This window comes from Herpailurus yagouaroundi, unplaced genomic scaffold, assembly GCF_014898765.1.
Source record: "Herpailurus yagouaroundi ecotype Mexico unplaced genomic scaffold, PumYag 192, whole genome shotgun sequence".
In the NCBI taxonomy this organism is placed as follows: Eukaryota; Metazoa; Chordata; class Mammalia; order Carnivora; family Felidae; genus Herpailurus; species Herpailurus yagouaroundi.
The window spans coordinates 24,939,423-24,964,707 of NW_024412423.1; the positions used below are offsets into that span (position 1 = coordinate 24,939,423).

At 45.0% G+C, this 25,285-nt stretch overlaps 1 protein-coding gene across 4 annotated transcripts in view; it reads right to left on the minus strand.

Moving 5' to 3' along the window:
* The window catches only part of GFRA3 (GDNF family receptor alpha 3), a 42,942-nt gene extending 17,816 nt beyond the window's left edge, over positions 1 to 25,126 (minus strand). The window contains exons 1-8 of one of the 4 annotated variants that reach the window (XM_040444593.1): positions 24,659 to 25,105; positions 15,980 to 16,267; positions 12,258 to 12,350; positions 10,635 to 10,947; positions 8,523 to 8,626; positions 8,223 to 8,357; positions 7,794 to 7,882; positions 6,921 to 7,588 (exon numbers count right to left, since the gene is read on the minus strand). In XM_040444593.1, coding sequence (XP_040300527.1) covers positions 7,499 to 7,588; positions 7,794 to 7,882; positions 8,223 to 8,357; positions 8,523 to 8,626; positions 10,635 to 10,947; positions 12,258 to 12,350; positions 15,980 to 16,267; positions 24,659 to 24,737 — 1,191 coding nt within the window. In that variant the 5' untranslated portion in view covers positions 24,738 to 25,105 and the 3' untranslated portion in view covers positions 6,921 to 7,498. Of the gene's footprint in view, positions 1 to 6,920; positions 7,589 to 7,793; positions 7,883 to 8,222; positions 8,358 to 8,522; positions 8,627 to 10,634; positions 10,948 to 12,257; positions 12,351 to 15,979; positions 16,268 to 24,658 lie in introns of those variants that run through there. The other 3 variants (XM_040444591.1, XM_040444592.1, XM_040444594.1) reach the window with 3 other exon arrangements.
* Positions 25,127 to 25,285: the final 159 nt, after the last annotated feature.

Consider the following 25,285-nt stretch of genomic DNA (forward strand, 5'->3'; position numbering starts at 1 on the left):
GAGCCTGACGCGGGGCTCGAACTCCCGGACCGCGAGATCGTGACCCGCGTCAGGCTCTGGGCTGATGGCTCAGAGCCTGGAGCCTGTTTCCGATTCTGTGTCTCCCTCTCTCTCTGCCCCTCCCCCGTTCATGCTCTGTCTCTCTCTGTCCCAAAAATAAATAAACGTTGAAAAAAAAATTAAAAAAAAAAAAAGAATTAAGTGATTTAACTTGGCCTAGAAGGGAGTTCTCTTCCCCTTTGGGGCGTGGGGGTGGGTGGTAGGGAGCCAGCCTGAATTAGAGGGTCTCTTTCAGAAGCCACAAGGCCGCTTTGTGATGGAGACTGTTAAAGGGCACAGGCAGAATCTGCCTAGGGCAAAGATGGGAAATGAGGCAAGTCTCCTAAATGCAGGAGGAGAGGAACCACTCTTCAGAGGGAGAGGAACAAGATTGTCTCTCTCTGGACATCCCACTGTGTGATGTGCTCACCTCTTAGGTGTCACTCCCTTCCTAAGAAACACTTCTGGGGCGCCTGGGTGGCGCAGTCGGTTAAGCGTCCGACTTCAGCCAGGTCACGATCTCGCGGTCCGGGAGTTCGAGCCCCGCGTCAGGCTCTGGGCTGATGGCTCGGAGCCTGAAGCCTGTTTCCGATTCTGTGTCTCCCTCTCTCTCTGCCCCTCCCCCGTTCATGCTCTGTCTCTCTCTGTCCCAAAAATAAATAAACGGTGAAAAAAAAAATTAAAAAAACACTTCTGTCGCTCATCTCTGTTTGTTGAGCTTCTATTATCCTTTAAGGTTCTACTCAAATGTAGCCTCCTCCGAATGAAGCCCCCCCATGAATTGAATGTCTTGACTGTCCCTCAGGAGTCTCACAGGCCCTGGATCACATGCTCTTTCACAACAAACAGAATCTGCTTCAAATGCACTTGCCAGTGATTAGCTGTGTGACTCTGGGCAAGAATTAACTTCTAGACTTCTATCCCCATCTGTAAAATGGGGATAATAGTGCCTGCCTTCAGAGGGCTGTAATGAAGTTTCAATTGGATTATACACGTGAGATAAGGGAAAAAATATTAACTGTATATTCATGGCATAAACCTCTACCCAGGAGCATGGAGAGAGAGGAAAGATTGTGTAGAGATGGCTGCTTTGTACATATAATACAGAGAAACAGATGGGGAAAGAGGATTTTAAGTTTTGCTGTGTATTTTTTCCAAAAGACTGTGCAATCATTATTTAAATTTGTTTCAAATATTGTGGATGCCAGATTGATACCATGTGGAGACAAGCCTATGAGGCAGCTCAGCTTTAAAGATACACACATTGAGCTCTTAGTGCAGTGTTTGACACAGACCAAGTACTCAAATAATGATGTCTTTATTATTTGTCTATCTGTCTCTACCACAACACTTGTCTTCATCTCTGTGGCAACCTACTGCCTGCCCTATGTGGTCCACAGTAGATGCTCAGCAGGAAGAAGCCTCCATTGGAACCCCAAAGCCAACCAAAATCTGGGGAGACCATACTCCCAGAACAAATGCCTGATATTCAAGCTGACCACAGCAACTGGAGTGGGGTCAGCCCAGGGAGGGGCTATTTCCGCTAGCCCTCTGTGGGGGATGGGCTCCTCCTTTCTGCCTATCACTGTTCCCAGCCCAGACACAGGCTCACTTCATCCTCTCCCTGCCACACACTGACCTCTGTGCCCTGGGATGTCAGCAAGGGGTCAAGGGGCCATGGAGCTCCCTGTGGTCACGGATGCCAAGCATGCCAGGCCAGAAATCTTCACATTGTTTCCTCAGGATTCCTGCCTGCTCCATGGGCCTGGTTTTCAGAACAGCAGCTCTGCAGTTGGTGTGTCTGCAGAGGAGACACCTCCCCCGCCCAGGCAGTCAGGTTGGGAAATGAGTGACCCTGAAGACCTGGGAGCACCTTCCCCCCAGAGAACTCCAGTCACGGCAGACTACCTGTAATTCCCTCAACACTCCCTGCCCTTTCCAGTCTCTGTTTGCTCATTCTGGTTTTTGGGGTGCCCCCCCATTTCTGCCTAATTAAATCCTACTTCTTCAAGGTCCAGCCAAAATACCTTCTCTTCCCAGAAACCATAACTATAGCCTAAAAGAGCTCCCCCTTACCCCCACACTCCTCATCATAGTCTCTGTTCTAATTTAAGACATAGGGCCTCACCCCAACACTGGACAAATGTGATGTGTATCAAAGATTGTGCCTGGGAGTCAGGAAGGCTGAGGTTTGATTCCTGGATCAGTCACTTGTTAGCCCTGTAACTTGGACAAATTGCTTGGCCTTGTTAAGCCCCTTGTAAAACAGAGGGAAAAAATAGGATAGTTCTGAAAAGTAAATGAAATAATGCTCATTAAGCCATTAGCATTATGCTTTGCACACATGAAGCTCTTAATAAATGTTAGTCCTCCACCTCCACACCCATGTACAGTATGTCAGTTAGGGCCTTGACCAGCTCAATATGTGCAAGGGGAATTTTATTGGACCAAGTCTCCCAAGCTCCAGATGTGAAGAGTCTTCCTCCTGAGAGAAGCAGAGATGCTAAAAAGAGACTGGAGTTTCTGACAACCAGAGATCCTAAGAGAGGAAAGAGGGTGAGAGACTACAAATGTTGGTCAGATGGGATGTAGAGGTGAAGATAGAGGGTTATTAGCCAAAGAAATGGCAGTGCTTTTGTCAAAGGGAAAAATCTTTTCTTCTACCTCTTATGTTCAGTATCAGGAAACCTGTGTATTAAACTAACAAAACGCAGATTAACAGGAGAAAAGGCAAAAATTGTATTAATATTTACCTGCACAGGAGTTTACAAAAAGAAGTGAAACTCAAATAAGACCTGAGGTTAAATTAGGGGTCTTATATACCCTTTTAACAAAGTAAAGAGGGTTTGGGGTCACAGGACAATAAATTGTGGGGAAGTGACTAGGAAGTATATGGGGGAAACTAATGGAAGATAAGGGCTATTTTAGGAAGGCTGGTTTTTGCAAACTCATCTTGGTGTTGCTTCCCCATCCTCAATCATGCCCTGCTTTCAGACAGTTGAGGGGAGGGCACAGAGCTCTTCCTGAATCTGTTGATTCTCTATCATCTTCAGGTCAAAATAATCCTTACACCAAGTAGTATATTTGGGAATGGCATTCTCTGATTCCCTTCAATTTGCCTTACTCTTCAACTGCCAGAACCAAAAATCTAGCAAAGCCTCCTTCTGCAGCCATAAAGAACCTCCACTCAGGGGCACCTGGATGGCTCAGTCGGTTAAACATCTGACTTCAGTTCAGGTCATGAGATCATGGTTCATGAGTTCAAGCCCCCATCAGGCTCTGTGCTGACAGCCCAGAGCCTGGAGCTTACTTTGGACTCTGTGTCTCCCTCTCTGCCCCTCCCCTACTCATGCTCTGTCTCTGTCCCTCTCTCTCAAAAATAAACAAACATTAAAAAAAAAATTAAAAAAGAACCTCCACTCAGATCTAGCTCCAAGGGTACTTCTCAGACCCAGAGCCTCAGCACCTGGTCTGTGTTCCTACATTCCCATCCCTTCAGGGCATCCAAGAAGGAAGCTCAGGAGATACTCCAAGGCCAGGAAAGAAGCCACAAAAGAAGCAAGCCCTGACTTCAGGTAATTAAGACCCACTGCAATTCCCTGACAGGAGTCTATGCCATTGGGCCTGTCTGAGCCACTCTGTGTCCCTCACACAGGCCTGGCATTGTCTCTCAACCCAGAAAAGCCAATCTAGAACCTATGCATAGACAATCAGATTTTCTGTGAATTTCGAACTAGGATGGGAGATCACTTAGGTGAACTCGAAGTAGGTCTGCAGAAAGAATGAAGTAGATGGTTCAAGATGTCTAAACCTTCAAGAGAGGGCAATCAAGACTGGTTTCTGACTCACCAGTCTCAGCACCCCAAGGCCTGGATGAATTTCCTGGGGTTGGGTTTCAGGACATTCCCCTTTTACTAAGCAATTCCAATATTTCTGTTACATTCAACCAAAAGATCCTTGACTAACACATTAACTCTCTTTGACTCTGTGCCTTGTCCAAGGTCCCTCAGATCTGAGACACAGACCCAGAGTTCTGGCTTACATCTTAGAGTTCAGAGCTTGAATAGTATCTCCCAGGGGCAGCCCCACCCAGAATTCAGCCCACAGTTGGAAGGAAAGCCAGCACCATCACTCACCACTCCTCCTGGGCAGGAAGCAGAACATCTGGTACCCACAGATCCCCTCCCAGAGGTCATAATAATAGTAGCTGCCATTTATTGAGTACCCATCTTGTATCAGATGCTGTGCTAAGTATTACTTCCAGTCTTCAAAAAAATCGTGATTTTTAAAATAGGTTTTAAATATTTTTACTATTATCTAACTTAAATATGCATGGAGAGCAAAACAAGCATAAATTCCTCATGCTTATAAGCTTTTATAGAAATAAGAAGCCAAAAACTTGCCAACCAAAACCATTAAAATCGGTATAAACATTAGTTGATACTGCCAATTAGTTTTTTTTGGCTGAAGATAAATTGATGATGTTATATTTATTTTTGTAAGAAAAGCAAAACAGGGGTGCCAGTGGCTCAGTCAGTTAAGCATCTGATTGTTGGTTTTGGCTCAGGTCATGACTTCATGGTTTGTGGGTTTGAGCCCCATGTTGGGCTCTGTGCTGCAGGCAGTGCAGAGTCTGCTTGGGATTCTTTCTCTCTCTGCCCCTCCCCAACTCTCTACGTAAATAAATAAACTTAAAAATCTTTTTAAATTAGAAAAGCAAAATAAAAATGGCAACCCTTTAAGTTAGGTATTTCTATTGGCATCCCCAGTGGACAGGAAGAAATGGTGGCTCAGAGGGGTAAAGCGTATTTCCCAAGGTCAAAGAGCTGAGGGTTATAATCAACCAGAGTAAATGAAAAGTCTCAACTGCCCAAACTTGAGGTCTGGCTGCTAGAGTCCTGGGCTGCCCCTTCACCAAAATGGCAGCTCATAAATGGTCAAGGAAAGATCTTGAAAAATACTTACAACCTGGCACAGAGCAAATGCTTGTTAAAGGTTTGTTGAATGAATGCATGAATGAATGAATGGGTGAATATGAAGGGCGTTGTTTAAAAGACAGTCTGAAAAAATAAGTAAAATAAATAAAATAAAAGACAGTCTGCTCTACCCCAATGATGCAGAGGCCTGTAATTCAGCACTCCCCATTTACCACTGCTGTCAGTGGCCCTTCCCTCCTTGTTACCCAGGAGCTAGTCTAATGGCATTCGCCATTCCAATCAGCCAGGATCCCATTAAAAGCTTCAGTCCAGCCACTGTGCCCCCACCCCAGGTCTTGGCTCTGGGCCCTGGGCTTGGGGAGTGGCCTTAGTTGTTTACCAGAAATTTGGACTTTATTCAGAGAAAAGCACAGATGACCTATTAGTCTAATTCAAGCACTTAGCAAGGAATGACTGTACCATTCACACCCCCAGCCCCAGGCTAATGGAGTCAAAGCAAATGGAGAGGCTTTGCCAGCTCAGAGATCTTCCTGGGAGGGGTGAAGGGGAAGGTCTCCAAGGGCCCCCACTGAAGTTTGCAGGGAGGAATGTTGACCTAGCATTTTCTGGGGGCAGCGTGTACTATGGGGATACAAAAATGTGTAAGAAGAGGCTTCCCTATTCTACCCGCCACTCTGGCAGCATTTCTGCACATCCTACCCCCAGTCACCTGCTCACTACCTTAAAACTTGGTTGAGAGAAAAATGGGAAGACAACCAAATATCCATTGATAAATAACTGGTTAAAAAAACGATATATGTAGGAATATGCATTCATATAAGTCCATGCTCTGAAGCTGATAAAAAGGATGATGTAGTTCAAGCTCTACTCATGCATGCTGAAAGACATCTGTGACTGACACAGTGACATGCAGTGTCTGATCCCACTTATATAAAGTTATACATACCCATAGATTTTCATGTGCACATATAGGCAGAGCATTTGGCAGTTTGCTGGTGGGATTTTAGAGTATTTTACTTTCTTCTTTATAATTGTCTGTATTGTCCAAATGTTCTACAAAAACCACATACTGTAATTGCTAACTTTTCTGAGTTCTTATATTGTGTCAGTTCCAATGCTTTTATATGGATTATCTCATTCCTTATGAAGTGGGTTCTATGCTTTTTCACATTACAGATGTAGATAATGAGGTCTAGAAAGGTTGAGCCCAAGGTCATATAGCTATTAACTAACAAAGTCAAATACTGTTGGAAGATCAAATGAATTAATGCATGTACTTGCATGCAGTAGAGGCTCAATAAATGACGGTTATTATTATAATTATTGTACAGTACTTATCGCATGTCTTGTTCTTCTTGTCTTGTTTATTCCTCTGCTCTGGAGTGTAAAAGACTTGAAAACAGTATCTGAATCAGTACTCCAGAATCTCCTGCATCCAGCACAGTGCCTTGCTGAGCCAGCACTCATCAGATGCTTAAGGAAAGAGTGAGTGAATGAATAGACAAATGTCCACAGCTCTATAAATATATTTTCCCAACTACTTTGTTTCCTTATCCCAACAGGATTGCAAATGGGATTGAGGACCAGTCTCTCATTTCCTCTGGCCCCCATCATGGTCTGGAGCAAGCCAATAACACGAGCAGGTGCTCAATAAATGCTTTGGTTGACTGGGGATACTCCCCTCTCAGCTCCTGTGGCAGATCCCAGGTAGTATACCAGATATGGCTGGATCTGGGACAGATACCAGGTCCAAAGCCTCACATAAGCTATATTTTTCCTTCCAACTCCATGTTAAGTACACAGGGACTTTGAGAGAATTGCTGAGGTCACACAGCAATTGGTGGGAGGGTAACTGTGTCTCCTGGTCCTGGCCACCTCTATTCTTGTACCTGTAACACTTCTAATTCTACATAAATTCACAATGCGAGAAAACAGGAAAAGAGCAAAGTTTTAAGCCAAATGTTTAATTATGATTTACATGGGGATACTTCAGGACAGTAGCAGGAAGAAAGCAAAACCCAAATGTTCCGTCTCCTGAGGCTCAAATGCTCTGATGGATCCCCAGGTAGGGTAGGCACTAGGTTCCTATATCCCATTCAGAGGAGGAGACAAAGGGGTAGGAGTCTTGTACCAGCCTTCCTTACAATGGGGACTGTCTTTCTATGCTGCCTCAGAACATCCAGCCCTGCCTACCTGGAGAATGCAATAGATAATGACTGATTTGTTAGAGCCTGGGTGATTCTGGTGGGCAAGAGGAAAGGATTATAAGAGAGACTGGTAGAGATGGTCTCCACCAGAAGATATGGCTAAATCATGGTCACCAAGTCCTAAGGAAGGGCTGAGGAGGGAATGAGTCAGTTTCAACGATGGCCCCATGTGGAGTCAGTTGGATATGCAGTATGGACTGAGGGTCGCCATGTTGTTTACTGCACCTCCTTCCTGATGCCGCTCTTTCCTTACCCCTTGCAGGCTGAAGGTCAGGCTGGTGTGGTAGAGGGGAGAGGGGCCCAGGGGAAGTCCAGCTACCAGAGGCTCAGGAGAGGAATCAAAGTAAGTGTACAGGAGAAAAGAGAGGGCACCCAGGGCTGTGGCATCAGAGCAGGATTTTTGTTCTGTAGAAGAAATGGAATGGAGTCAGCTCCACCCCCTTCACCACTTTGGCATCAGTCAAAGCCTGCCCCCCCCCCACCCCTGATGTGTCCTTTAGAGATCTATAGTATTCATGACCACAGTGAGGTCACCTCATCTGTCCCCTTGTCTGGGTTTCCCCCAGCTAGACCAGTAAAGGTAGGAGGTGTGTAATAAAGGAGGCCCTACCTGGTGTTCCATCATGGAAAAGGTAGAGTCTGCCCAGTCCTGGGAGAAGAGTTGGCTGTGAAAATGCATCTTAGCTGCAATGGCCTCCACTGAGGAGAGGAGAGAAGGTAAACAGAAGTGGGCATATGTTGGAGATCTCTTAGGCTCCCATGAAAGAAAAGGGAATGTCTTAGGGACCCTGGCATATGGCAGGATGGGTAGGAATGGGATATTGTTTCATTCTGCTTGCTTATTCCTAAAGCTGAAGAGTGTCCCTGGGGCCAAGACAGGTTGAACAGGAAGCTTGAGGGGTCACCAGGGAGTAGGAGGGGGCTGCTCTGTCTGCAGGAGATGGATGGAACCAGTGTGGACCACAGAGCTGACCCTTTTCCTCAAACTGGGTCCAGCTGATCCAATCCTGGGGGCTGGGAGCAGGTGTAATGCACTCACTGAGGCAGGAGTTGTGGGAGAAGGACTCTTCCAGCTGTTCACACTCTTCCTGCCGGTTGCCACTGCCTCGACAGGTGCAGCTTAAGGCAACACTGATGTTGACATTGCTGACAAAGTTGGGAGTCATGGCAGTCCCTGTGGGGTGAATAAAGGACTGTCAGGGCCTAGGCCACCCAAACTTCAACCCCCACTCTCTGCCACCTGTCTCAGGACCACCCCATCTGGGTTCAGTCTCCAGAGGATTCTCACCCCCGGGAGTAGCCACCCTGTTGGCTCCCTTCATATGGCCCCCAGCCTCACCAATCAGCCCCATGTATGCTCTCAGACATCTGGACTGCTCTGTTGCACAGGTCCCTAGGATGTCCAAAGGATGGCAGTGGGTCTGGAAATCCACCAGGCGAGATCTGGAAGAAGGGGAAATTTCAAGAGTCCCCATTGAGGGTCTGGTCTGCAGCCTTCACCCTTGCTCCCCTTTAGATGACAGACCCATCTTCAAGCCAAATCCTCCTTTGCATTCAGGTCATGGTCCAGGGCTTCCCCCTCAGTGAAGCCTGTTTCTATCACAATTAAGGGCACGATCACCCCAGTCCCAAAGCATGCCACTCTGAATTTGGGCTCCACAATCCCTAGGTATGAGATTTCAGGCAGCTTCTTTAACCTCAGTTTTGTCAACTATGAATAGAAATGAAAACAGTACTTCCTCATGGGTTTTTGTGAGGATGAGGTAAGAGACTGCATGTACAGCATTTAGCATAGTTGTTGGTACATATGAAATGTTCATTAAATGTTAAAGACTGTTATTATTAATATTGATCCTACAATAGGTAAGGCTGGTTATCTTCAGATGATACAATTACAAGTATGTTTTTCTGTACATATTTCTGCAATTTTCCTTACGTTTTGCCTTTTGTTGGATAGGTGGTTTATTTCTCTGTCACGCTCACCCAAAAGCAAACTCCTTGAAGGAAAGGACAGTATCTTAGTCATCCAGACCAGCACTTGTTATGTGATAGTAATAGCTATCAGCAACACAATAGGCAGTCTACAGAGCAGTTAGGCCAGACTCCAGGCCAGACTTCTTCATTCCAGACCTCATTCAGTAACCTGACTTACTACCTGGATGAGTCTCAACAAGCTATTTAAACATTCTCTGCTATGGTTTCTTCTCTGTAAAATGCAGATGATAAAAAAACAACAGCACCATCTATCTTGTAAGGTTTACATGAGTTAATACATACTAAGTACCTAAAACAGTACCTAGCCCATAGTAAGTACTCACTAAGTGCTGGTGTTATGATGATTGAGAGCTTTTATGTAGTATTTTACAGAAGAAGGAAGTGGAGCTCAGAGAGGTTAAATAACTTTGCCCAATGTTACGGAGAAATAAGGGGTAGAACCAGGCTGAAAAATAAGTGACTCTCACTGTCAACGAATTCTACTTGAGTGGATGATAACTTCAATTTGGTGAATGTTTTGTCCTGAGAAGGCAGAGGAAAGCCAGGTCAGAATTTCAAATTATCTGGACAATACATATCAAACACCTTACCAACAGTTGTGTACTTTGATTTGGTAATGGCAGTTATGGCCACACACCCTAAGTAATAGTTAGATTTGTGCACAAAGATTAATGCACAAGTGATATTTACTGCATTATTTATAGCAATAAAAAAAAGCAACCTAAACATCCAACAATTGAGGAAGGATTAAATAAAGTATGGGGCATCCATAAAATGGAATGCAATTTAGGCATTTAAAAATCAAGTTGCCAAAAGGACAGTAAAACACAAAATAAGCACCCACCATTTATTGAGCACTTATTCTGCACCAGTAAGCTAAGCACTCTACATAAATTATGTAATTTAACGCTCACCAGAATCCCATGAGGTCTGTATTATTATCCCACTTTTTACAGAGGACTCAGAGGAACGTTGGGTTAAGTGATGGAATTTTAGCTTAAAGTGACGGGCTCAAAATCGAACAGCGCCAGGATTTAAATTCACATCTGTCTGACCTCAGAGCCTGTCTTCACCACTGTTCCCTGCTGCCTCCATGGAAAAATGCTCAGGAGATACGCACATAAGTGAAAAAAAAAGAAGGTACAAATATATTTCTAGAAAATCCAGTTTTGTTTATGGGTATACAAAAAAGACTGGAAGGAAACGCTCCCAAAAGTATGTAGATTATCTTCAGGTGATGGATTCTTATGGATTTTATACGTTTTATATTTTCTGAAGTTTTTACACAAAGGAAAACAATTTTTTTTGATCACAGGGTTTTCAGAAAATACTACAGGGTGAAGTCAGTCCACGGCCTCTGGGGGGCAAGCCCAGCTCTGCACAGGAAAGCACCCATAAGGAGTGGCGTGCACTGCGCCCTTACCCACACCCAGCCCTCCCGCCCTGGCACCGGCACCTGCACAGCGGGTCAGCGATGCAGAGGCTCTGCAGCTCCAGGCAGTTGGGGGCCCCAGACGGCAGAGCGCAGCTGGGAGCGATGGTGTTGCGCCGGCGTTGCCCGCAGCCCTGGTCGGCCGGTGCGCAGGGGCACAACAGGAGGCCCTGAGCGTGGGGCTCCGAAGCCTTCTCGAAGAAGGCGCGGAGCTGATGGAGGCAGGTGTGGCGCTGGCAGCGGGATCCCGAGCACGCTTCCCCATAGGCCTTGCGCAGCCGATCACACTTATCATTAAGAGTACATAGCATGGCAAACTTGAGGCAGAGGTCTGAGTCTGCGGGGATAAGGGCACCAAGTCACCAGTCCTCTCTGCAAACGTGCAGCCCAGTTTTGCTAGGAACCCCTGCAAACCTCGGATTTAACAAGGATGGTGGTGGGGGTAGGAGGAAAGGTAGGACTCCCTGGAATAAGTCCACTGCGAATCCTAGACTTTCCCTCTACCCATAAACTATATCTGGTATTTGTGAGCTTCCCCCATCCTACTCCTCAGCTTTCCTATGTGTTAAAAAAATAATAATAAAATAAAATAAAATAAATAAAATAAAATAAAATAGGCCATATACATATCTTACACTCATTTACCTAGACTTGAAGTGGCCAGAAAGCTCAAATAACCAAAACCCTTTCCTCAATCCTATGGTGGATTGAAGTCTCATGGTGGAAATCATCATCTAGAGGCCCTACAACATTCTAAAGCACTTTCTGAACTGTCCAAAACATACGCAACTAAATTCTGCTGAGGATTTTTGTTTGGTTTTGCATCTATTTGGCCCATTTTTAACATTACCTGTCTGCCTTTAATGATTGATGCATGCATAAAAGTTCCCTGTGCTCTGAGGCTGGGGAAATTATGGTGATATTTTTATTGACAACATTCCAGCAGTCAGAACAATGGAGTAAATGGAACAGGTTATTCCCAGATTCCTTATAAGTAAGTGTTTATGCATAAATCTCTACACTTTTCTCTCAAAATACTAATTCCAATATACAGGACTAACTGTACAACAAAGCTCCTATCTTTCTCAAAAAGTGAGTGTCTGTGTGTGTGTGCCTTTCCAATTAACACAAGAGCCTCACTTTCCAAAAAAAAAAAAAAAAATGCATTTTAGTCCTTGCCAGACTGATGGCTCCCCACCCTGAGTAACCCCTGAGCAGTCACATTCTTTCTCACCATTTTCCCTGCCCAACACCTCACCCATCCCATTAAAATGGTATGAAAACAAGCAATTTCCTAGTCTTCAGGGACAAAAAGCTACTTTCCTGGCTGCCTCGAATGAGGGTAACTACTTTATTTCAGCATTTTTTTTTTCTGGGACTGCTGCCACTCCATCAAACGCTTTGTAGAGACCCACCTTTTGGAACCAAGGAGCCCTAATGGCCTCCCTATTAACTATTTGTTGACATATAAGACCACAAATGCTCACAGCTCAGACTTCCACCCTGACACAATGCTTCTTTAGTTACGTGGCAGGCTAGAACTCTCTCCCAACACGCCCTCCGTCTGGCTTGTGTTCCCCATCAGTCACCCTTCCTTCAGGGTCCAGGTCCATCCCTCATGTCCCAACCTCAGACTGCCCTCCACACCTGGTTTGAGCATGTTCAGTTTGCTGAGATTCATTTTCCAGGGTTTTCTGGTCACGGTGTCTTCATAGGGGGAGACATCCAGTTCATAGTCACCTAGAGACAAGGTGATAAGAATCCTGAGGACCAGATTGGAGGTTGGGAACAGGAGGGGCTGTGGGCTCCTTAAGGGGACATAATAGATCATAAAGTCACTGCATAGCTCATAGACACAGTAGGTACTCAATAAATGTTGGCTAATCTTGTTGGAAGAGAAGGATGAAAGAGTGCAAAGTGTCACCCAGTTTGCCTTTGAGAATGCATCTATAGGGAGGAAAAAATATGGATGAGGTCAAGCAAGTAGGAAAGGATGGTCTGGATATCTGGGAAGCCCTGAAAGCTCCCAAAGGGAAAGGCAAGAAGACAAGAGGATCTAGGGAGAAGTCTCTGGGGAAATTCTGAAAGAGAACTGATTAGGATGAGGAGTGGAAAAGAGGGAACAAAAAGGGTGGTAAATTGCATTACTGTTTCCAGCTATTTGCTAGCTACCCACCCTATGAGAAGATTATACACACACACCCCCACCTCAGTTGCCATGTGACTTTCAGGGCCCCTATGAGAGGAGTATACTTCCACACCCTACTATAAGGATTGCCCATGTGATTTGCTTTGGCTTGTGGATTGTGAGCTGAAGTGACATAAATCACATCTGAGCAGAAGCTTTAAGAACCATCACATGGTCTTGCTGCTGCTCTTTTCTCTCTAGCAGCCTGGATCATCAAAAGAAGAAGACAGGTAGAGCAAAGACAAATCCCACTCAAGGAAGCCCACAGCCGATGTGTAACATGAACAAAAATTAAAATTTTTTTCTAGGAGGCCAGATATGTGGGGGTTGGTTGGTTATTACTGCAGTATAACTTGGCAAATTCTTATTAAAAATGTAATTGGTGGGGTTGTCTGGGTGGCTCAGTCGGTTAAGCATCTGACTCTTGATCTCAGCTCAGGTCTTGATCTCAGGGTCATGAGTGTAAGCTCCATGTTGGGTTCCACACTGGGCATGGAGCCTACTTAAAAAAATAAATTAAATAAAAATAAAAATTAAAAATTTTTAATTGGTATCTAGAAATGAGTGCTGCAGTAACAAAAAAAAATCTAAGATCTAAGATCTAAAAATCTAAAATTTTATTGGCTTTGGGACTGGGCAGTGAGTGGATGTAAATAAGCTGTTCCTGAAGTATGAAAAATGGCAGTCCTCAATATGCAGTGGGAAAGCATTTGGGAAAACTGTTGCCTGCAATAACTTGGAAGGAAGATGTTATATTGAATGAGCTTGTGCTTTAAGGAAAAGAAGCTGAGAAGCAGAAGGTTACTAGTATGTCTTTTTATTAATTTTTAAATGTTTATTTTTGAGAGACAAGAGTGTGAGTGGGGGAGGGGCAGAGAGAGAGAAGGAGACAGAATTTGAAGTAGGCTCCAGGCTCCCAACTGTTCCAAGCTGTCAGCACAGAGCCCAATGTGGGGCACGAACTCACGAACTAAAAGATCATGACCTGAGCCCAAGTCAGGAACTTAACTGACTGAGCCACCCAGGTGCCCCTTTACTAATATGTCTTGATTGCCATTGGCTGCATTTTGCAAGGTACTACAAGAAAGTTAAGCTCAGAGAAGAACTGATCAGTTTGCAAATAGAGAGGAAAAAGAAAAGAAAAAATCCAGAAATTTCAGGATTTGCAGGATTAAGAGATGGAACTGTTTTTCATATTCAAATATTAAAATATAAAATTAAAAAAATGCTTTGAGTAATAAGGTCCATTAAGACTCAGCCTTGGGGGCGCCTGGGTGGCTCAGTCGGTTAAGCATCCGACTTCAGCTCGGGTCAAGATCTCACGGTCCGCGAGTTCGAGCCCCGCATCGGGCTCTGGGCTGATGGCTCAGAGCCTGGAGCCTGCTTCGGATTCTGTGTCTCCCTCTCTCTCTGCCCCTCCCCCGTTCATGCTCTGTCTCTCTCTGTCTCAAAAATAAATAAACATTAAAAAAAAATTAAAAAAAAAAAAAAGACTCAGCCTTTGGGCAAAGACCAATTCAAGTATATGGCTATCATGCCCTTTGTGGAGATCTCTCACTGATTAAGATGGTATCAATAAATCCTGCCAGTTATGCTCAGGGAAAAAAGACTAGGGTAGTGGCTCTCCCTCTGATAAGAGCAAGATACTTCTGATTAAGTCTAGAAAGAGATATATGTCTTGAAAAGAATTATAGGGAAGACTACTGGCACCAGAGGTGACAGAAACCAAAGATATAAAAAAAGCAATTATGTTTTGAGAAAGTTGTACTGCTAAGAGCCACCAGCCAGGATTCAAATAGACTCTACTGGAGACTTAAAATGCCCCAACATTTCTCAGGTAGGCAGCAAGCTGAGAATGCTGTTCACTCCTCAAAGAGGTGAGAGTCTCCAATATCCTTCTCAGATATGGCCAAAGAAACCTGTCATGGGTAGGGGGCTGGGCCAAGAGCCCTGGAGAGCAACAGATAAAGCAACTGTCCCAGGGAGCAAAAGCAGGGCCTTATTAAAGAGCAATTCCTACTCCCAGGGAAGATGGCCCTTAGACAACAATTTGTGCAGAGGACTTCAGAACAGCTATGAAGTAATGTCTGCTGTGTGCTTCTCATTCCTCCTCTTTCTGAGAGTGTTTGTGGTGGTTCTCCAGTCCCTGTTCCACTGATGCATACTGAGAATATGTTGGAGGCAGGCAGATGACTGGTCCTTTTTGTCCACAGTTAACTAGATCAAGGGGAGTCCTATCTCTACCTGACAAAGAAATTATCACAAGATCCTATACTTGTGATATACCAGTATACTGCTATACTATTTGGATAGAACTCTTAGGTTTCCACACTTACTGCCATGTGATTTTCAGGGTCTCCTGTGGGAAGAGTATACTCCCCCTCACCAGGGATTCAGGCTTGGCCATGTGATCTGCTTTGTTTGTGGAATGTGAGCGTTAGTATTTTATGTAACATCTGAGTAGCTTTTAAAGGCATCATTTGCTTCTGCCATTACCCATTTCCCTCTGCCATGAGAAAAGAACATTCCAGATGGAGGCCGTACCTTCAGCCAGGATCCCAGAATGAAGAAGATACATGAAATAGTTAACACAGAACATGAGCAAGAATGAAAACTTTGTTTTACAAAACACTGTTTTGTTACTGCAGCACAGTCCAGTAAAAGCTGACTAATACAGAGAGGTGTCTCTGGAAAGAGTCAGAGGAAGCTCCTCTCTTTGGCTCTTCCAGTTCTCCTCTCTCACTATCTTCTGTCTGGTTAACGAGTATCCTTCTGTTAAAGGCAGGACCAGGATGCTGTTTCCCACTCTCTCTGAACTTATGGATTATGTTGTATTTGGAATCTGTGTATGGGTTAAGACCATTTTCCTCCACCTTTTCTCCATACACTTCTGTCCCAGGAGCTCCCCAGGTTGGGCCACAGTCTGGTTCAGAGCTCTGCCAAGAGGCAGCTACATGTTGCCAGGTAGGAAAGGGGGAAGTAGGAAGAAGAGAGAGCAGCACTGTGGGCGCCCAAAAGAATACTGCCAATTCCTCCCTCTACTTCATGTAGATGTCAAGTGCAGAGCTTCATTACCATCCCAGCCAGAATCTACCATGCAGCCTATATCCTGTAGGATTAAACAACCACCCCACAAGAGCCATCTTCCTTAGCTTAGTCCACTCTATGAGGGGGGCCTCACCAAGGCTGCGGGCAAGGTGAACGGTCCAGTAAATGTCCAGGCAGGCAACTTGTTTCTTCATGCGCCGATGGCATGTGCAGCTCATCAGAGAGCTATTCCTGAGGTGCTTTGCTGCCTCCCTGCAGTCCTCAGGGACCAAAAGTTCCTGTGTGGGTGATGGGGTGCTTATACTAGAGGTGCAGGAATTCAGGTGGTGGTAGGCAGCACTGCAAACAGGATCGGCCTGGCACTTCCTCCTGGCCTGAATACAGCTGTTCACGAGCCGGCCCTCTATAGGGAGAGGGTCTGCTGTGGAGGAAGAGAGACCAGGTGAGGCTCACATAAGGTCAGAGTAGCTGCCTGGGAGTAACAAGGTGTGAGGTAGAGTAGAGGATTCAAGATGAAACCTTGGGCAGGAAAGTCTTGGGGTGGCATAGAGGCCTTTAGGAATAAGTGGAGAGAAAAGCCCAGTAGGAGTAAAGAATCTGCAGCTGTCACAATCTGGACAGAATAGATGAGGCCCAAGAAGAGGTGGATTTGAAGAGAGGCTGCTCAGCCCCCTAAGAGAAGGAGGGGGACTGTTGTCTGAAGCTGAGCCTAATATGACCCTCCCAGGCACAGGGAAGAGGGCCCTTGGCAGAGCAATGCACAGGCAGGGCTAGTATAATAACCAGAGAGTTGACAATGTGCATGGGAGTGCTAAATGAGAGTCAGCGACAACTCTGAGGCTTCCATTAAAAGTCACTTTAAAATACCTTTACGGGGGAACTGTTTGGTGTTGGTGTTGGGGAACTTTTGCTGATTCTGTCACTCAATAATACCGATGTTGGTTTATAGGTCAGCCTTGTGGATCTTCCCTACATCCTAGGACTTAGCATCCTTGTCAAAGAGTAGTCATCATGCTGCCAGTTTTGCAAGGCAAAACATCTAAGAGTCATTTTTAATTCTTCTCTTTCCTTCATATCCTATGTTCAATCCATTAAGTCCTGCCAACTCCACAATATATCAGGATGCTGTCCACCTCTCTTCACATCTATCACCACATCCTCAAACCACCATCAGCTTTTGTCTGAACTACTGCCAAGACTCCTTATTGGTCTCCTTGATTCCATCCTCCAAATTCATTCTCCCATACCATTCAGCCATACTTTTTTTGTTTTGTTTTCCAGCTTTAGTGAAATTTAATGGACATAAAACTTCGTGTAGGTTTTAGGTGGGCAACATGATGATTTGATTTACATATATATTGTGAAGTGATCAAGACAATAAGATTAGTTAATATATCCTTTACCTTACATAACTAACATTTTGCTGTTGCAGCCAACTTTCTTTAAAAATTTTTTTAATGTTTATTTTATTTTTGAGAGAGCGAGAGAGCGAGCACACAAGCAGGGGAGGGGCAGAGAGAGAGGGAGACACAGAATCCGAAGCAGGCTCCAAGCTCTAAACTGTCAGCACAGAGCCTGACTTGGGACTTGAACTCATGAACCACAAGATCATGACCTGAGCCCAAGTCAGAGCTTAACTGACTGAGCCACCTACGCACCCGCAGCCATCTTTTTTAATGACCTTTTTTTTTTTTTTACACGTTGGAAACCATTCCCATTGAGATAAAATTCATACAACATAAAATTAACCATTTTGAAGGGCATAATTAAGTGGCATTCAGTACATTCATAATGTTGTACAACAATCACTTCTATCTAATTCCAATATATTTTCATGACCCCAAAAGGAAACCCATACCCATTAAATAGTCACTCTCCCTTTTCCAACCTCTCTAGTCCCTGGCAACCACTAATCTGCTTTGTCTCTACAGATACCTATTGTAGATATTTTATGTAAATAGAATCATAAAATATGTAATATTTTGTATCTGGCTTCTTTCACCTAACATATTGCTTTTTTTTAAGTTTATTTATTTTGAGAGAGAGCACATGCATGCATAAACAGGGAAGGGGCAGACAGATGGGAAGAGAGAGAATCTCAAGCAGGTTCAACCACAGTGAGGACCCTGATGTAGTGCTCAAACCCATGAACTGTGAAATCATGAGCTGAGCCAAAATCGAGAGTTGGATGCTTAACCAACTGAGTCACCCAGGTACCCCTAACATATTGCTTTTTGAGGTTCATTCACATTACAGCGTGTATCACTACTTCATTCTTTTTTATGTATGGGTAAGATTTCATTGTATGGATATCCCATATTTTATCAGTCCATCAGTTGGTGGACATTAGGGTTGTTTCCATGCTTTGGTTATTGTGAATAATGCTTCTGTGAACATCCATGTACAAGTATTTGCTTGAATTCCTGCATAAAATTCTTTTAGGTGTACACCTATGAGTGAAATTTCTGGGTCGTATGGTAATTCTGTTTAACTTTGTGAAGAATCGCCAAATTGTTTTTCACAGTGGCTGCACCATTTTTCATTCCCATTAGCAATGTACAAAGGTTCCAATTTGTCAATTCTTATTTTCCTTTTTTTTTTTAACCAGCCATCCTTATGGATGTGAGATAGTATATTACTGTGGTTTTCATTTGTATTTCCCTAATAACTAATGATGTTGAGCATATTTTCATGTGTTTGGTAGTCATTTGTATATCATGTTTGATAATTATTTTTTATTAAAGTACAACATACAGAAACATGTATTAATCAAAATGTACAGTACAATGAATTTTAAATTTAATACACTGTGTAACCAGACCTCAGATAAGGAACCAGAACATTACCAGCGCCCCAGATGCCCTCTGCCAGGCACCAACCCCTCTGAAAGAAACCAATGTCTTGATTTCTAACATTAGAGATTACTTTTGCCTGCTTTTCAATCACACAACATGTGCTTTTGGTGTCTTAGTTTCTTTTGCTCAATATTACCTTTATGAAGTTCACCCACTAAGTAAAGTTTACCCATTAAGTTGCAACTAGCTTGTTTTCCTTGCTGTATATCATTCCATTGTGTGAATATAATGTAATTCTAATGCCGATTGGCATTATATGGGAGCATCTCTTAAATATTGTAAATGAGATCATCTCATTACTCTGCTTAAATTCTTCCAACAACCTCCAATACACTTAGATTAGGGTCTAGTTTAGGGGTGCCTGGGTGGCTTAGCCGGTTAAGCGTCCAACGTGGGCTCAGGTCATGATCTCACAGCTCTTGAGTTTGAGCCCTGTGTTAGGCTCTGTGCTATCAGCTCAGAGCCTGGAGTTTGCTTCCAATTCTGCATCTCCCTCTCTCTCTGCCGCTCCCCGGCTCCCACTCTGTCTCTCTCTCCTTCAAAAATAAATAAACATTAAAAAAAAATTTAGATTAGGATCTAGTTTATAGGCCCTGGTTTTTTTGTTTTTTTTTTTTAATTTTTTTTTCAACGTTTATTTATTTTTGGGACAGAGAGAGACAGAGCATGAATGGGGGAGGGGCAGAGAGAGAGGGAGACACAGAATCGAAAACAGGCTCCAGGCTCTGAGCCATCAGCCCAGAGCCCGACGCGGGGCTCGAACTCACGGAGCGCGAGATCGTGACCTGGCTGAAGTCGGACGCTTAACCGACTGCGCCACCCAGGCGCCCCTATATGCCCTGGTTTACAAACCCTTGTAAGACCAGGTCCCTGCTCACTTACCTAACCTTACCTTCCAGCCCTCTTCTCCTCTCCCACTTCGTTTCACCCACACTGGCCTTCCTTTTGTTGCCACTGAACAAGACAAGTCTGTGTCAACCTTAGCGTTTTTGCCCTAGCCTTTCTTTCTGCTTGGAATGCTCTTCTCCCTGATCTTCACATGGTTGGCCCTTTCTGGTAATTGAGTTCTCTGTCTAAATAGCATCACAGAAAGGCCATCCCCAACCAACCAATGTGAAATAACCCCCTAGCTACTCTACTACATCATTACTCCAATTCTCTGCATAGCACTTATCATCACTTAATTTTTTTAACTTGATTTTTTATTATCTCCCCCTCTGGACTTCTACATCTATCTTATCACTACTCTGTTGCCAGTGCCTAGAACAGTGCTGGTTCCTTATGAGCTCCTATTATTTAAAAAAATAACCAGGGTTGGGGTGCCTGGGTGGCTCAGTTGGTTAGGCACCAGACTTCAGCTTCAGCCATAATGATCTCACGGCTTGTGGGTTTGAGCCCCGCGTTTGGCTCTGTGCTGACAGCTCAGAGCCTGGAGCCAGCTTTGGATTCTTTGTCTCCCTCTCTCTCTGCCCCTCCCCTGCTAGCGCTCTCTCTCTCTTTCTCAAAAATAAACATTAAAAAAAAATTTTTTTTTAATAATAACCAGAGTCGCCTGGGTGGTTCAGTCAGTTAAGTGTCTGACTCTTGGTTTTGGCTCAGGTCATGATGTCACAGTTTCGTGAATTCCAGCCCTATATCAGGCTCTGCACTGGTAGCACAGAGCCTGCTTGGGATTCTCTCTCTCCCTCGTTCTCTGCCCCTCCCCCACTAGTGCTGTCTCTGTTTCTTAAATAATGAATAAACTTAAAAAAGAAATAAACAGGGGCGCCTGGGTGGCGCAGTCGGTTAAGCGTCCGACTTCAGCCAGGTCACGATCTCGCGGTCCGTGGGTTCGAGGCCCGCGTCGGGCTCTGGGCTGATGGCTCAGAGCCTGGAGCCTGTTTCCGATTCTGTGTCTCCCTCTCTCTCTGCCCCTCCCCCATTCATGCTCTGTCTCTCTCTGTCCCAAAAATAAATAAAAAACGTTGAAAAAAAAATTTAAAAAAGAAAAAATTAAATTAAAATAAAATAAAATAAAATAAAATAAAATAAACAAATAACAGAGGAATTTTGTGAGTCACCTCTGTAACTTCTCTGAGCTCCTTCCCTCTATTTAAAATCAAAGAGTGCCAGAATGAGGAGGGGCATGAGTTTAGTTAGTCCAACCTTTTCTTTCAATCAAACAATAATTAAGTCAATTACTTATTAAAATGCAGATTTCTGACACCATCCCAGAACTACTGAATCAGAAGCTGTGGTGATAATGCCTGGGAATCTGAGTTTTAGCAAGTTCACTGGAAAATATGATGCATCCCAAAGTTTGAGAATTGGTCATATCCAATGCACAAAGGTAGGATCAGTAGTATCAACTTCACCTTTTGCTTCAGGCTCCAATATGCTTCAGCATGACATTGTTACTCTTTTTATTACATTTTTGATATTTTGCTCCCCACGGGTTTGGGGGGGGGGGGAAGCACTGATTTTGATTTTTAGTATATGTGCTGCTGAAGCAAGCATTGATTTTGATTTTTTTTGAGAGAGAGATGACACAAGTAAGCGAGAGGCAGAGGGAGATGGGGGAGAGAAAGAATCCCACAAGGGGCAGAGAGAGAGAGAGAGGGAGAGAGAGTGGGGCTCACCTGAACGGGGCTCATGTTCACCCTATGTGGGACTTGAACTCACAAACCGTGAGATCATGACCTGACCAAAGTCAGATGCTTAACTGACTGAGCCACGCAGGTGCCCAAGTCAGCACTGATTTTTATTTTTTTCCAACCAGGGTGGCTTGATTTTATTGCAGGGAAGCAAGGGAGAGGCTGGGCAAGTGAGGGTCTCTGTAGGAACCCACATTGCTGAGTAGGACTGCCAGGCCCCAGGTCTGTCTGGAAGTCAGGAGAGGATCAGAGGCCTGTCCCTTTTGGTCCATCTTGGGCCCAGGGGTCCAGGCCCTCACTACTTGGGGTCAAAGAAGGGAACAGCTTTTCCTGTTTTTCCCACAGTCTCCAGCAGAAGGTCCATGCTGTGCTCAGAGTTGATGCAAACCTTCTTGTTGAACAGGTCAATGTCAAACTCAACTTCTCCCACCTTGTTAAGCACCTGACTGACCTCATTAAAGCAGCCTTCACAGGTCATGTCCACAGAGAACTCGTGCGTCGGCATGACTGTGGATGTGATGGTGGCTGCAGCAGCAACGCCTCTGATTTTCATTAAAAAAAATTTTTTTTAACATTTATTTGTTTTTTGATAAATAAATTAAAAAAGCGAGAAAGATAGAGAATGAGCAGGGGAGGCACAGAGAGGGACAGAGGATCTGAAGCAGGTTCTGTGCTCATAGCAAAGAGCCTGAAGCAGGGCTTGAACTTTGAACTCATGAACCATGATATCATGACCTGAGCCGAAATCAGACCCTTAATTGACTGGGCCACCCAGGTGCCCCTGATTTTGCATTAAAAAAAAATACTGCAGGGGCGCCTGGGTGGCTCAGTCGGTTAAGCAGCCGACTTCGGCTCAGGTCATGATCTCGTGGTCCGTGAGTTCGAGCCCCGTGACGGGCTCTGTGCTGACAGTTCAGAGCCTGGAGGCTGTTTCAGATTCTGTGTCTCCCTCTCTCTGCCCCTCCCCTGTTCATGCTTTGTCTCTCCCTGTCTCAAAAATAAATAAAATGTTAAAAAAAAATTAAAAAAAAAAGAAAAAAAAAATACTGCATTAAGAAGCACCTGGCCAACTCAGTTGGTGGAGTATGAGACTCTTCTGATCTCAGAGTTGTGAGTTTAAGCCCCACATTCACTGTAGAAATTACTTAAAAGAATTTTTAAAATCTTACAAAAATATATATTGCATTAAAATATTCTTTATCTTGACTACTTTTTCAATGGCACCCCCTTCACTCACTCACCTTAGTCCCAGTTCTGCCTAGCACAATTTGCTTCACTTTCTGGACCTTAGTTTCCCAAATGTAAGGTGAGGAATTTGGATTAAACCAGTGTTTCTCAATGGAGGGCTAGGGAAGATATAGGTTAGGCCCCTTATAGGAGTATATCAGAATTTCCAAAGGTAATGGGTGGCTCAAAAAAGTATATTTGATCGTTATATATGTGGAAGATGAAAAATACTTTTGAAATTGTAAAAACATATTTAGAGAAGGCATGAGAGATTTATCTTTACCAAAAGAGAAACATGGATTTGATGGTTTAAGAAGGGGAAGGGAAGGAAAAATAAGACAACAGAGGGAGAGGCAAACCATAAGATTCTTAAAGACAGAGAACAAACTAAGGGTTGCTGGAGGGGTGTGGGAGGGTGGGGATGGGCTAAATGGGTGATGGGCATTGAGGAGAGCACTTGCTGGGATGAGCACTGGGTGTTACATGTTAGTGATGAATCAGTAAATTCTACTCCTGAAACCATTATTACACTATATATTAACTAATTTGGATTTAAATAAAACTAAAACAACAAATGAAAAATACTCACCAATTTTAAATAAAACAAACAGTTTGAGAAATATTATATATTTAAGATGTTACTGCTGGTACGTACCCAATAAGTGCTTGCTGAAAGAAATGTAGCAAGTCCACGTCTCACTGCTTAAACTGGACTAAATATTGACTCAGAACAATTTTCAAAAGTAAACCTCCAAGTTCAGAGCTGACAGTTCAGAGTCTGAACAATGGTGGATTTAGGGGCAATTGCACCTCAACAAAAGAAGGTAGGGCCACCCTTCTTCTAACAAAAGAAGGTAAGGACAATGTTGAAGTTCATCATAACAGGGTAGAACTTGTTATACTTAATTGGTTGGTGGGGAAGGTGTTAAAGGTTTCCGCCTGATGTTAGGCATGCCGTAAGGTTTCAGCCATACTGTTAGGGTTACTGAAATTTTCTGGGCAGTAAAATCAGATTGGTAATAACTTGCTGCCCTGATTTACTGATGGAGTCAATCTGGATAGACCAGTCCTTTCCCTCCTTCCTTCCATATCTGTCTTGCAGCCAAGGCTCCACATATATAGTATTTCATTTCTGCAGTGACTACTTTGTGAGCCGAACTGACGGGTCCATGTATGGTCTCTGTCTCCACTGAGGCTCAGGGCAGGAGCCCCACAATGAGATTTCCATGCACCCGTCCCACTCCCAAAGGTCACAGGCATGTTCCCTGGGATCTTGGATCCAAGGCTACCCTTTTCTGGGGGAATGGCATAGTTCTAAAACCAGGCCCTGAACTATATATTCCACAAGATACTTATTGTGTATTTATAATAGAGCAACGCACTGTGCTGAGCCATCTTCCCCAAGAGTGAGTTTTCTGCTATAATTAAAATAATGAAAGTATGTTCTAAAAGGATGGAGGGGGTGGCAGTGAGAACTATTCTCCAATAATGATGTTAGAAGTTCTGGCAGCAGTTTATAACCCTAATTTGTAACAAGTCAGTTACAAAAAACTTCTTTCTTCACGCGTACCTACTGTCCATGTCCCCAGTCCTTACAGAGAGTGGAAGGGTTGAAGCCCATGTGCAGCAAATGGCACTCCAGCCTGATTCTCCTCACCTCCTAGAGATGCTGTCGTGGAAGTGGCCTGGCTGCTACTGTTCTGTGTCTGTGTAGACGCACCTCAAAAGAGGAAAGTGGGGGAATGGGGAGTAGGGGAATGAGGATATGCTTGGGTGTCCCGGCCATTACTGGCATTCAATCTACAACAGTTCAAAAACTGTACTAGGCATGGAATGTAGCCCCTTCCCGGCACCCAGGGCTTCCTTCCACGTACACAGGGCCACCTGGGACGGCGGTAGTGCGGTGTCTGAGCCCCCTCTGGACAACCGTGACCAATGGGGGGGGGGGGGCCCCCCCCGGGGGGGGGGGGGGGGGGGGGGTTCGCCCCCCCCGCGGAGCCCCGGAGGCCCCCCCCCCCCCCCCCCCCCGCAGGTTCCTCTCCTCTCCCCTTAATGCCCTGGCCGTAGCGGCCCCGCGTACGCACAGACGACACTCACCGGCTCCAAGCGGCAGCGGTAGCAGCAGCAGCAGCAGGAATAAGGGCGCCAGTGGTCGCGGGTTAGGAGGACGAACCATGGCTCTGTCCGCACGCCGGCCGTCGGCTCCGGAGACGCTATGCCTGCACCCAGCGCCGTGCTCCCCTAGCTCCTCGAGCTGAGGTTCTGCGAGCCGGGCTCTTCGACCGCCAGTCACTGCCGCCTCCCGCCCTTCCTCGCGCGCGGTGCCGACACTCTCCCACCAGAGTCCTGGGCGCCGCCCTCCAACTCCGAAGCGCGCGGACGAACCGCATCGCTTCTACTCTATCGGGAAGACGGCGGGAGTGGGGACGAAAAGGGCATGCGCCCGGCTTGTGCGTGCCAGAGAGAGGGTTCTCTACCCAAGCCGGCCCACCTGCCGTCCGTTGCCCACTTCGCTTAGAGGAGGAATTATGCCCAAGACAATTGTGGCAGCTGGAGCTGGAGACTCGCCATATCAGGAGATCAAGTATTTATCAAAAAAAAAAAAAAAAAAAAAAAAAAAAAAAACCAATTTATCACTTTTTGGGGCCCCCCCCCCCGCCCCGGGGGGGGAGGGGGGGGGGGGCCGGGGCGGGGGGGGGGGGGGGGGGCCGCCGCGCCGCCGGG